Below are 14331 nucleotides of genomic sequence, written 5' to 3'. Positions count from 1 at the left end.
AGTTTAAAATTAATAATAATAAAGTATTAACAAAAATGGAGAGAGTAGACCAAGGAAAAAATGGAATGAGACACAAGATTCAAAATGAGAAAAGGAATATGACAAAGAGGAGAGAAAAAGTGAGAGGTAAAAAATTCAATTAAAATATTAAAAAGTAAATACAATAATAAAGAAAAATAACAAAGAAGAAAAAGAAAAGGAATAATGAAAAAAAGGGAGAAAAAAAGTTCAGAAAATTCCTCCACACTGAAATGTTTGGACAAGTAAAGTTTCTTTCTAAGACCTGTTGTCAGGTACAGGAGAATGACTAATAAACCACACCTGGAGCAAATTGGTTTTTTGCATCCACTTAACTACTTACTGCTGTGTGAATGCTGAGTCGGCCCTCACCTTCCCCACTGGGTGAGACCAGCCTATTCTACTGTCTCAATTGTCCTTTCTTGCTCCCTTTCTTATGTACCAATTTTCAAAACTTAGCTCATGCATCACTTCCCCTTAAAAAATTATTTCTGACCATTCCATATAAAAATTGAATATTCTCTTCTGGGTGGTTTAAAAACATGATGAATGTTTGAATTTTCAAAAAATAACATTACAATAAAAGACATTACCAAGAACAATGGGGTACTTGTGTTCAAAGTGAGGGAGAGTATTTTAAAGGTAATTAATGGCAATGTGTCTTTTACTATAACAGTTTTTTAAATTTAAACATTCATGTTTATTTGTATTATAGTACCAAGAATGCTTTATTTCACTTATTTTCATACATCTCTTTGAATAGACTGAATTTATTAAGCTTCCCATGGTCTAAAGATAATCTGTTCAGTATTTAGTGAAAATAAATCTCTCTCCACTTGTTACCTCTAGCCCTAATTCTACTTTCCAAATGTAATTACTAATAGATTTTTGTGTATGATACTAGAAATTTTCTATGCATATACATTTATATTTATATTTAGAATACGTAAATTTACACAGAGTACTTGAAATCATATGCAGTTTGGTCTGAAACTTATTTTTTTTTTGCACTTTATTAAATTCTTTCATTGGTACATTGTAGGAATACAACACAATTACATTTCTCAATGGGAATTGTACCTTTATATAAGGCATCTTGGTTCTTATTTTTTCCCCATTCGTAGCCCTCCCTTCACACCCTTCACCCTTCCCTATTTACAAAGACTTTATTTCCATTTTTTCCATTTCTCAGCATTTTTCCTTTCCTTTATTTCTTTTCCCCTGCCCCTCCCACTACTCCTACCTCTTTGGAACTTTTCTTCCAATTTTGCATTATCAATTCTTCATTCTAATCATTGGTACATTTTAGGTATACAATATAATGACATTCATCATTGGAAATTTGCACCTTTACATAGTCTCTCTTGGTTCTTATTTTTCACCCTTGCGCAGCCCTCCCTTCAACCCCTCCATTCCTCCCTATTTACAAAGATTTTGTTCCTATTTTTCCATTTTCTCATATTAATCCCATTCCCTTCTATCCTTTCCCCTAGCCCTCCCACTTCCTTCCCCTTTGCCCCTTTTCTTCCTATTTCACATTACCTATTATACATTTTAGTCCTTACTTACACTTTCAGTTTCTCACACCAGAGAAACTGTTCAGTATTTATACATGTGTGCCCTATTTAGTTCACTTAAGAATATCACCTCAATGTGCATCCACTTAGCTATAAATGTCTCTAATTTCTCATTTTTTATGGCTGAGTATAACTCCATTTTATAAAAAAAACACATTTTCTTGATCCAGTCTCCAGTTGATGGGCATTTGGGCTGTTTCCAAATTTTAGCTATCACAAACTGTGCTGCTATGAACATGGGTGCACATATATCACTGTGGTATGATACTTTTAATTCTTTGGGGAAGATACTCAGCAGAGGAATAGCAGGGTCAAATGGGACTTGCAGTCCTAGTTCTTTGAGGTATCTCCATACTGAATTCCACAGTGGTTGCACCAGTCTACACTCCCACCAGCATTTATTATTGGTTGATTTCATGATAGCAGCCATTCTTTCTGGAGTGAGGTGGAAACTCAGCATTGTTTTCATTTGCATCTCTCGAATGACTAGTGATGTTGAACATTTTTTCATGTATTTATTTGGTATTTCTACTTCTTTGTCTGAGAAATGTCTCTTCATTTCAGATGCCCATTTTTGGATTGGGTCTTTAAATTTGGAAGGTCTGATATTTTTAAGTGCTTTATAGATTCGAGATAGTAGACCTTTGTCTGAGGAAAAGCAGGTGAAGATTTTTTCCCACATTGTGGGTTGTCTCTTCACACTGCTGGTGGTTTCTCTTGCTGTGAAGAAGCCTTTCAATAAGAAGAGATCCCACCTGTTAATTGTTTGTGCTATTTCACGGGCAATTGAGGTTTTGTTCATAAAATCTTTTCCTACACCAATGTCTTCAAGGGTTCTACCTAAACTCTGTTCCAACTGGTTCAGAGTTTCTATTTTAACATTTAGATCTTTAATCCATTTTGAGTTTAGTTTAGGGCATGGTGAGAGATACAGGTCTATTTTTAATCTTTGGCAAGTTGAAGCCCAATTTTTCTAGCACCATTTATTAAAGAGGCTATCTTTCCTCCAGTGAGGGTGTTTGGCTCCTTTATTGAAGATGAGATGGCTGAGTGTGTCTGGAGTTGTTTCTGTAGCTTCTAATCTGTTCCACTGGTCCTCAGATCTGTTTCTTTGCCAGTACCATGCTGTTTATATCACAGTAGCTTTGTAGTACAGTTGCAGGTTGGGGCTTGTGATATCCCCTGCCTTGTCTCTGTTACCTAGAATTGCTTTTGCTATTCTGGGTCTCTTCTTGTTCCAAATGAATTTTTGGATTGTTTTCTCAAAGTCCATGAGGTATGCTGGGACCTCAATTGGAATTGCATTGAATCTATATAGCAGTTTTGGAAGTATGGCCATTTTCACTATATTAATCCTTCCTACCCAGGAGCAGGGGATGTCTGTCCATTTTCTGATATCATCTTCAATCTCTCTTTTCAGAGTGCCATAGTTTTCAGAGAAGAGGTCTTTGATTTCTTTCATTAGGTTGATTCCTAGGTATTTCAGTTTTTTGGATGCTATTGTGAAAGGAATTATTTGCCCTATTTCTCTCTCAGTGAGTCTGTCATTTGTGTAGAGGAAACCTATTGATTTTTATGTGTTGACCTTGTATCCAGCTACTTGACTGAATTTGGTTATTAAGTCTAGAAGACTTTTGGTGGAGTTCTTGGAGTCTTCTATATAGAGTATTATGTCATCTGCAAATAATGACAATTTGACTTCTTCATTTCCTATCTTTATTCCTTTTATTTCTTTCTCTTGTCTAATTGCCATGGCTAATGTTTCCAGAACTATACTGAACAAGAGTGGTGATAGTGGACATCCTTGTCTTGTTCCTGATTTTAGTGTGAAGGATTTCAGTTTTTGACCATTTAGTATGATATTGGCTGTTGGGTTTTCATAGATGGCTTTTATCAGATTGAGGTAGAGATCGTCTTTTCCAATTTTTTGTAGGGTTTTTATCATAAATGCATGTTGAATTTTGTCAAATGCTTTTTCTGCATCTATTGAGATGATCATATGGTTTTTGTCCTTGGCTCTATTGAAATTATTACATTGATTGATTTTTGTATATTGAACCATCCCTGCATCCCTGGGATGAATCCCACTTGATCAGGGTGTATGATCTTGTTGATGATCTTCTGCATTCTGTTTGCCAGTATCTTATTAAGGATTTTTGCATCTATGTTCATTAGTGAGATTGGCCTGTAGTTCTCCTGTTTGGTTAGGTCTTTCTCTGTTTTGGGGATCAAGGTGATACTTGCCTCCAGGAATGAATTTGAGAGTATTGCTTCCCTTTCAATTTCTTTGAAGAGTTTAAAAAGTAGTGGCAGCAGTTCCTCTCTAAATGTCTTGTAGAATTCAGCAGTGAAGCCATCAGGGCCTGGGCTTTTCTTAGTTGATAAGTTTTAATTACATTTTCAATTTCATTGGTTGATATTGGGTTGTTCAGAATTTTTAGGTCTTCTTCATTCAACTTGGGTAATTCATATGTATCTAGGAATCTGTCCCTTTCTTCTGTGTTGTCCATCTTATTGGCATATAGGTTCTGGAAGTAGGTATTGATGATCCTCTGGACTTCTGCTGTGTCTGTTGTAATTTCACCCTTTTCATTCCTAATAGTATGGATTTGGGCCTTTTTTTCCTTTTTCTGACCAGGTTGGCTAAAGGTTTGTCAGTTTTGTTGATTCTTTTGAAGAACCAACTCTTGGCTTCATTGATTTTTTTGTATCATTCTCTTAGTCTCCATTGCATTGATTTCTGCTCTGATGTTTATAATTTCCTCCCCTGTATGAGCTCTTGGGTTGTCCTGCTCTTCTTTTTCTAGAAGCTTGAGGTTCAGCGTCAGGTTGTTTAATTGGGTTTGTTCTGTTTTCCTAATATGCGGATTCACTGCTATGAATTTCCCTCTTAAGACTGCTCTCATTGTGTCCCATAGATTCTGATATGTTGTATTGTCATTGTCATTTTATTGAAGGAACTGTCTGATTTTTTTCTTTAATTTCCTCTGTGACCCATTGGTTTTTCAGAAGTGTGTTGTTCAATTTCCACATGTTTGTGAAATTTTTTGAGTTTCTTTTGCTATTGATCTCAAATTTTATCGCACTATGGTCTGATAATATACAGAAAATAATTTCAATTCCTTTACACTTACTTAAACATATTCTGTTAGCTAGTATGTAGTCTATTTTGGAGAATGACCCATGTGCAGCTGAGAAGAATGTGTATTCTGATTTTGTGGGGTGGAACAGTCTGTAAATATCTGTTAATGTCATTTGTTCAAGAGTTCAATTGAGTTCTAGTATTTCATTACTTATTTTTTGTCTAGTTGATCTATCTATTTGTGACAGTGGGTTATTGAGGTCCCCCACTACAATTGTATTAGTGCATATATGACTTTTCATGTCCATTAGTATTTGTTTTATATAGTTGGGCACACTAGTGTTTGGTGCATAGATATTTATGATTGTCATCTCTTCCTCTTGGATTCTTCCCTTTACAAGGATGCAGTGTCCTTCTTCATCTCTCTTAATCAGTGTTGGTTTGAAATCTACTTGATCTGCCAAGAGGATAGCTACTCCTGCTTTTTTTCAGGTTCCTGTCGCATGGAGTATTATTTTCCACCCTTTAACTTTCAGTCTATGAGTTTCCTTTTGAATTAAGTGTGTTTCTTGTATGCAGCATATTGTTGTATCTTGCTTCTTGACCCATTCTTTCAGTCTATTTCATTTGATTGGTGAATTGAGACCATTAATGTTGATGGTTATAACTGAAACGTATTGACTTTTCCTTGCCATGACTTTTTCTTTTTGTTGGGTTCTGGCCTTTTACATTTAATTTCTTGTCATGCCAGATGGGTTGATTCTGCTTTGCTTCCTGGGGTTGTGATCCTCAGTGTCTGTTCCTAGGATATTGTGTAAAATTCTTTGGAGTGCTGGTTTGGTATTCACGAAGTTCCTAAGGTGCTCTTTGTCATGAAAGTATCTTATTTCTCCATCCATTTTGAAAGATAGTTTTGCAGGGTACATCAATCTGGGTTGGAGGCTGTTTTCTTTTAGGGCTTGGAATATGTCACTCCAAGCTCTTCTTGCCTTGATGGTTTGTGTTGAGAAGTCTGCTGTGATTCTGATGGGCTTTCCTTTGTATGTGATTTGTTTCTTTTCTCTGACTGCTTGTAGAGCTTTGTTCTTCTGTTGTGTTTCTGGAATCTTAACAATTATATGCCTATGTGTAGATTTCTTTTGATCAAGGTATTTCTAGTCCTATATGCCTCCCTTATCTGTATGTCAAGCTCTTTTCCCCTGCTTGGGAAGTTTTCTGCCATTATTTCTGTGAAGAGATTTTTTATGTCATCTCCACTCTCTCCTGTTTCTTCATTGAGCCCAATCAGTCTTATGTTATTCTTCTTTGCATCATCTAGCAGCTACTGGATTGATTTCTCATGTTCCTTTATAATCTTGAAGCAATTTTTCTTTTCGTGGTCACTAATTGCAATCTTGTGTTCTATATCTGAAATTCTGTCCTCACATTGGGTCGTTCTGCTGTGTAGACTTTCAATGGAGTTTTTCATATCCTGGAAATCTATTTGCATCTGTTTTATGGATTCCATTTGTTTTCTATGTTGAGATTCCATCATGTTCCTCAGCTCCTCTCTAGATTTGTTAATCATGTCTTGCACTAGGGACACAATTTCTCCTGTCATCTGAGAAATTATTTCTGATTTTTTTTTTCCACATCCCCCTTTGTTGCCAGTTCAGTGGGTCCAGGTGGTTGAGTATTGGAGTTTTCCATCTCATTTCCCTTTGGGGTTGCTGTAGGTGATCTGGAAGTCTGGTTTTGAGACTTATTTATGTGTTTTCTCATTTTGACTGGGCAGGGGGGCTGTTGGCACTTGCATGGATTACTTCTTCTGAGTTGGGAGAGGTGGGACAGGGCCTGGCAGCAGTGGTAGGGATGGTGGCCCAAAAGCCCTTTCCTGTGGGCTCGGAGCAGTGGGATGGTGGCTCAGAAGCCTCTACCTCTGGGCCAGGATTGGTGGAAGGGATCATGGCCCAGAAGCCCCTTCCTCTGGGCCAGGAGCGGTGGGACAGAAGGTGGCCCAAAACCCTTTCCTCTGGGCTGGTAGCAGTGGGAGGAATGGTGACTGGGAAGCCCCTTTCTCTGGACCGGGAGCAGTGAGATGGCGGCTCAGAAGCCCCTATCTCTGTGCCAGGAGCAGCAGGACTCAGTATCATGGTCTGTTGGTCCAGTGGTCTGGTGTCCTCTGCGTCTTTGTAGTGTGGAACCAAGTGGCTGTACAGAAGAGCGGGGGTGGGGAGTCCAGTGGATTGTTGCCTGGCTGCAGGCTGATTCAGCGTGTTCTGTGTGACTCAGGACCTCTGTAGGGCGTGCGCAGACCTGCCTGTCTGCAGCGGGCTGATTTGGCATGTTCCGCGCAACCTGAAACTTATTTTTAAAATAACACCATCATGGACATGTTCCTATATCAATAGATTGTTTTAGATAACACTACGATATCCTGTTAGATGCATCTACCTTGACTTATTTAAAAAGAGAAGATCTAGTCTATTCATTTTGCATCCTTCTACCTAGTATGGTGGGGTGGTACATAGGACACATTTAACAAATGTAAGGAGAATGGATGTCATTATGCAAACAGAAATATGTTGCTTTTCCAGTTTCAAAGGATGTGGCCTTTGGCTTGAACAAAGCTGAAGCAACTTACCACTGTTTCTCTGTCTTCTCTGCCTTAAAATTCCTGAGTCTTTCAGAACTTATCTGTAGACTTAATATCTATGACCGTATCCAAAGTATATCTGATAAATACCTAGACTTTTGTTTGTTTATTTTCTATATGAGGAATACCATATGCACAAAATCAGAATGCCTGAGTCAGAAATTTATCTTTAAGATTTTTGGTTCTCATCTTAGGATCACTTTGGTGGTAACCCTTTCAAATTAGGAAATAATTGGCAGTAGCCAGAAGCTTTGGTGTGATCCACATTTGTTTGCTTCCATTTTTGATAACTATAGTCAAAGAAGTGAAGATTATGATTTGATGTGTGCCTTTGCTCAGCCTGGTGTAACAGAATTCTACAGGCTCAATGACTTAAACAGAAATACATTTTCACAGATCTGGACACTAGAAATCCAAGATCAAGGTATCATCAAGATTGGTCTTTGGTGAGATATATCTATTCCTAGTTTATAGTTAGCTGCTTTTTCTTTTTCATTGTGTTCTCACATGGACTGTCACATGTGAAGAGAAAGATCTCTACTCTTTTATTCTTAGAATATCAGTCTTATTGGATTAGGATCCCACTCTTGTGATGTCTCACCCTTATCATCTTGTTTACCCTTAAAAACCTCCAAATAAAGTCTTCTTGGGGGCTAAGGCTTCAACAGATGAGTTTATGGGGACACAATTCAGTGCATAACAATGATAACACATCTAGGGTAAGGTTATGTCCTGAACTGCCAATCACAAAGGTTACCAATTGTATTAATTGTTCAGTTAGTGTCCAATTCATTTAGCACCATCTTACACTCTCAGTCAATTACATCACCACCTTAAATATCTTCTCTCTCCAATAGGCCTTTCTTCCCTTTTATCTTTAGGGGTCACGTGATTAGTCATAAAGAGAACCATAAGAGAAGTATTATTGTCAGTCCTGCTCAGTTGCCTCTTTGGTTTTTAGTGTATCATTGAAATCTATAAAAGTAGATTTTTAAATCATAGATTTTAATCCTGCTCTCTATGTATAGCTTATTGACTCTTTACATTTTAGTCAAACTGCCTATAATGACCCATTATGTCCTTTGGTCTTGAGTCCTTGATGTGGTTTTTCATTGTTTTTGTTAAACCTTCCTTAGGTAAAGGTCTTAGGTATATCAATAGCTACCAATGGCTCTTTGTGAGCCACTGGAATAGAGCCAAGAATGGGATAATAAGTCTACCTACTGTCCAGATTTTGGCACAAGATCCCTAAAATCCCTGTTAAAGCTTGTTTCTTCTGGCTTGGACCACTTACCTGCTGAAATTATCTCCTGGTCTGAAAAAAAGCTTGCTTGCCTGCCTACCTGTCTGTCTGCTTACTTCCTTCTTCCCTTGTCTTCCTCCCTTCCTCCCTCCCTGTCTTCCATCCATCATCTCTCCCTCCCTTCCTTTCTTCCTTTCTTCTTTCCACTTTGAGAACATATTTGCTTGTGAATTTTAGCTATACTTCCCCTTCTTCCACTTCAGTATTTTCTCTTAGTCCTTTTTAAAATTTCTTTTGGAACACTGGATTAACCCCTAGATTTTGTCTTCTTGGTATGTTCTTTTTAGACTTTGGCTTTGTATGAATTGCACTGAAATTTTTCTCTATTTCCATCTCTGAATCTAAGCCTGACTTTAAAACAAAAATAAAATTCCTACCCTCAATGATAGGATTAAATACCTGCTGGGTAGATGCTATTACTCTATCGCTCAGCATGTTTCTTTATTAGGACTACAAATTGATTCTATGAGCTAGAAGCAGGCTCAAAACAGAGTTTTCATAAAATTGAAAAAAATTCAATGAAAAGTGAAAAATTCAACTACATGTCTGTGTCATCATTCAATGTAGACATGACCATCCTAAATTCAATATTATCAGACCAAGTACCACCTATGCCACATGAACTAGTCATTTGTTTTGACCATGTATTAGAGTGCATATTAAAAGGCTATTCTGAATACATTGAGCTAAACAAAACATATTATTGAAGTTAATTTCATCTTTTTAACTTTTTGAAAATGTGACTAATCCTACTGTGTACCTGTTAAAACTGCAAACAAAAACTGACTCTGCCAAGTACTGACAGCAATGTGAAGCACACAGAACTTTCATACATTAGTGGTAGGAATACAGTGTAGTAGAAACATTTAAAACAGTTTGATAATTTCTTATAGAGTTAAATGTGCTAGTTTCCTTATGATCCACTAATACCACTTTAGATATTTACATAAGAGAAGTTTAACTTGAGTTCACATTAAAACCTATTCTAGAATATCTATAACTTTATTCATAGCCACCCAAACAGTAAATAATCCAAATGTCCATCAATAGATGAATGAATAAATGTGATGTGTCCATACAGTGGAATACTACTTGGCAATAAAAAGGAATACACTACTGATATTTATTACAACACCCCTTAAACACAAATGCATTGTCCTAAGAGCAAGTAGATATATTCAAATGGCTACATACTATGATAGACTATAGGAGAACCACAAAAAGTGTTGTTCAGAATAGGCAAGTCTGTAGAGACAGAAAGTAGATCAGTGATTATTAATTTATTAGGAAATAGATTAGAAGGTAAATGGGTACTGACAATTAACCAGTATGAGGTTTTAGGGGGTGATTAAAATGTCCTAAAACTGAGTGTGATGGTTTCATAATTATGAATATATTAAAAATCATTGAATTGTGTCCTTTGAACAAATTATATTAAATGTGAATTATATCTCAATAAAGCTGATAAAAAAGTAAACAAGTGAAGCAAAAGTGAATACATTTATTTATTAAAAGGTAGTAAGTAGAAAATTTAGTTACATATGTGACTTACGTGTCCACTGGACAGAACTGACCTAATATTTATTTGGTACTAGAGTGAAGGAGTGTTTCTGGGAGTAGAGGGAAGAAAGCAGTTTCTGATTTCTAGCATTAGTTTCTGATTTTCTGGAAGACCTTGGTCATATCACTTATTCTTCTTTCATTAGCTCTCTGCTCTATACTTTATGGAATATGATTCCTCTGGAGTAAAGAAATGACACATGGATGAAGTACCTGAATGGCTAGTCAGTCATTAAAAACAAAATTATAAGGGGAGGCTGTTGCATTAGTGTTACAGACTGCTTAAAGTTGTTAACTTCTAAAATGAAGAAATGAGGAAAACTGTTTTAAAAGTCACCTTTTTATTATTTAGACTTTACTAGGGTTAAAAGCACAAACTAAATCCTAACACTAAGAAGAAGACTAAAGCTGGCTACATAATCAATCTTCCACTGAAGGCCTTACAATGTGTCCTTTTGGATAAAAGAAACTGCTGGATGTCAATTAGTCCACATCTATTTCAAACTACAGGTATCATCCACAGCCCCTCTGTCTTAGTTTGGAATATCATTACAAAATCCCAGTTATTAATAAAACTCCCTGATAAATTGCATACATCTGCTCAAGATATCTTGAACTAATCAACTTAAATTATTTCCACTGCTTCTATTCTAAATCACTTTACTACACATCTCTCTAATATTAGCCTCTGGCCCTGTCTTGGTTACTTTTTCTCGTTGCTGAGAAAAAATACCTAACACCCAAAGTTAAAGGAGGAAAGGCTTCTTCTTTTATTTTTTTTGTACCAGGGATTGAACTCGAGTCCTTGTGCTTGCACATCAGGTGGCAAAACCACTGAGCTAAATCCCTGGCAGGAAAGGCTTATTGTAGCTCAGTTTGTAGAAGTTTCAGTCAATAATCAGCTGGCTCCAAGGCAGAGTAGCATGGCAAAAGGGCATTGCAGAGGAGAAAAAGTTTATGGGAAGCAGAAGGCAGCAAAGCATCAAGCAGCAAATGACAACTGACGACACTCTTTCTGTTCCTTATGTCTTATACAGGTTACTCACCCTTAGGGCAGGTAGCACTCACAGGGTGGGGTAGATTTAATCCTAGCATTGCACCATGAATCAATCCCAGCATCACATCCTTGATCCCAGCATCACACACCCTAGATCCAGCTACCTGTGAAAAGCCCCACCTATGACCACATGAAGCTTTTGGGGGGCATCTAGATACAAGCCATAAAAGATCATTTCTATTTAATTCCAGAATTACTTTGAAAATAAACCAGATCATATTATTCCTGGATCAGAATAGACTGATTTTCATTGTGCTTAGGTTCAAAGGAAGATATTCGCATAGATTATAATTCTATTTTGAACCATTTTACCCAGTGATTTCTGTGGGGTAGGCACTTTGTCATTCTGGTCACCCAAATATAAAATATTTTCTCCATCCCTGTATCCCACCCTTCCCTTGTAGCTGTATTCCCATAAAATCATCATTGGATTCTCTATCTCAATTATAACTTCTTCCTGTACTAGTTCTCAGCACCACAAAATCTCTTCACAGAAAAACTATGTATCCTCGTAAGTCACTTCACTGTCCTTAGAGATCACAGTTTTTTGTTTATTTCTCGATCCTCAGTTATAGTACAGTTGTTTGGTATAAATTCAATAAACATTTATTAAATGGATAGTTGTTTAATTGGTTGAATTGATGAATAAATAAATTAGTGAATGAAACTACATCCAGCAATCAGCTTCTCATTTAAAAAGAATCTGCTTGGGCTGGGGATTTAGCTCAGTGGTGCTGCCACCCGCCCCACAAGCCTGAAGCCCTGAGTTCGATCCCCAGTACCAAAAAAAAAAGAGTCTGCTTTAATAGTTGACATTTTCTTCAATCCTACCTGTTACAGATATTCATTAAGTGAGAAGTATGGTACCACATGGCTGATAAACAGTGACATAGTGCAAATGGCCAAACTGCTTCCATACTAAGAACTGATTTAGCAGAGATTGACCACACAGCATATTCTGGCTGGAGATTAAGTAACCAAATGACTGAAAAAGCTTGTTACTTTTCAAAAATCATAAGCTAATAATAGCTAATAATCATAATCATAATTACAAAAATCATAACCTTTTGAGTTAAGATTATTTTAAAAAGAAGTAATAAATGGTAAAATGTGTGTCATTTTCACTCCTAAATGATGATTAAACATTTAAAAACAAAAAATTTAAAAAGGAATTGTGTACATAAAGAAATTAAAACGAAACACTCAAACTTTTAAATACTATCTGATATAGCCTAGAAAACATGTCACATTAATAGTTTGTTCTTTCTGGAAATGGGTCAGACATAACCTTTTGTAATTCTCTGGCATTAAGTATAGGGCAGAATTTATAATTTTTCAAAAACTCATTCTAAGGGATTGAAACAAATACTATTTACTTTAAAGAGAAGATACAATAAATAGTGTAACTTTGGGGAACAATAAAAGATGAATGCAAAGCTTTAGAAACACAAAACAACCAAAAATTAAGATTTTTCTTAAACCATTTGCTCTTACAATGTGTTCTAAGTTGCTCAGTGAAATCTAATTGTATAATTTCTTGAAAATCTTGACATTTTCTGGCAAAATCCAAATATATTTTTGTTATGAATATAATAATGAAAGCAACTCTCCACTTTAGATTTGGAGGGAGAGTGTTAAATGGAAACATGTTAGGATATATAAATCATTTTAGTGGAATGGAGAAATCCAACCTCAGGGACTTTTGAGAAAATTGCTTATGGCTTAGAAATATCATTTATTTAAAAAATATATTTCCATTGCAGAAGACTGAAGACTGCTATTGTCACTTGTCATTTATCTGTTTCTTAAGTTTCATATTGGCTCTGAAAAAAAGACAAGAAAGGTTAACACTTTTGTTATCTATATACTAGTTCATCCAGGTTATAGTAATTTTAAATAATTTGTATAAAGTTTTCTAGATACTTCGTGAGCACAAAGCTAATCCATTCTACATTTGCTAACAAGTTCCCTTTCACAGGCCTAATGCAGGGAGCAACTCCTCACCACTAGCTAATGCAGCTAGGGCTGATGCCAACACAAGAAGAACCAGTGCGAAAGCGTGAGCTAAGCACATTCTTTGTTTTGAGAAGTTGCACTTGGAGACATGGGAACTGTTAGATGACAGCAAACTATTGAATTGAAAATTAAAATATTAGGGCAAGTAGCAGGATGTGGAACTACATAAAGCCAAATGAGAAAATAGTGGAGATGAGGGGGCAGGCAATCCCATGCTTTGGAAACACTGAAAGAGTAATCCTGTGACTAATTTTTCTGCTCTGGTGTCTGTTCCCATATGGCTTGGGTCTATTTCAATTCTTATCCTAAAATACCTGTGAAGTTGCCTGGTTTAGCCTAAAGTAAATTCTCTTAAATGTAATCTGGTTTAAATGAGCTTTCATTGCTTACTTCTTGATCATAGGCTGATATGTTATTGTCTAAAACAGTCTATGTCTGCAGTTAACTAGCTCCCCCTCCTCAAATCAGTCTGTGTGTGCAAACAGTCTGACCATGTATAAATGGACTGTTGGCTCCTCAGCTAGAAATATCATTTCTATTGTCCAGTGCTCATAATCTGAAATTGACAATGCCAACAAAGGACCAGCTTCCAGGCTCAGGCAAACTCTTTTCTGTGTCCCTATTGCAGATACAAAATTCAAACAGCATCCTCCACAGATACCCAGGAAAGAGTCATCACATCTGAGAGTTCTGGATTTTGATGCCAATTTCTTCCCAGTAGTAGGTAAGCACTTTAAAGCTCCATCCCAAATGGCAGGGCTCTAAATAACACAGCTGAAGTATATTGAGACAAATTCATAGCTGTCTGTGAAAGAAATCTCCTCCTGACATCAATGGGAGTTTATCCTGAGGGCCTAAGAATTAGGCAAGTATTAATAAATTTTGCTGAGTTCGTTCAATCTGACCTGAAAACTTTAGTTTTTTCACTTCCAAGAGTGGGTTGGAAAAGAGGAGGCTGTGACTATGTGGGAACTCTTTAATGTTCCCAGAGTTGTGTTTGGAGATTTTACTTACAAAGTTGAATTAGAAGAAACTTAGCCATGATTTTTATTCTTCTTTATCCTAGAAGGACTTCTAACTCCT

The 14331-nt window shown here is 36.5% G+C and overlaps 1 protein-coding gene across 1 annotated transcript in view; it reads left to right on the top strand.

Moving 5' to 3' along the window:
* The window catches only part of Gucy1a2 (guanylate cyclase 1 soluble subunit alpha 2), a 400022-nt gene extending 385958 nt beyond the window's left edge, over nucleotides 1–14064 (top strand). The window contains exon 9 of the mRNA XM_087212146.1: nucleotides 13877–14064. Coding sequence (XP_087068272.1) covers nucleotides 13877–13933 — 57 coding nt within the window. The 3' untranslated portion in view covers nucleotides 13934–14064. The remainder of the gene's footprint in view (nucleotides 1–13876) is intronic.
* The last annotated feature ends 267 nt before the right edge of the window (nucleotides 14065–14331 follow it).

Source organism: Heterocephalus glaber, unplaced genomic scaffold (assembly GCF_053883595.1).
Source record: "Heterocephalus glaber isolate CG9 unplaced genomic scaffold, H.glaber_assembly_v1.0 deba00001429, whole genome shotgun sequence".
NCBI lineage: Eukaryota > Metazoa > Chordata > Mammalia > Rodentia > Bathyergidae > Heterocephalus > Heterocephalus glaber.
Note: the sequence above shows the minus strand (reverse complement) of the source record. Positions and strands in the feature narration are given on the sequence as shown.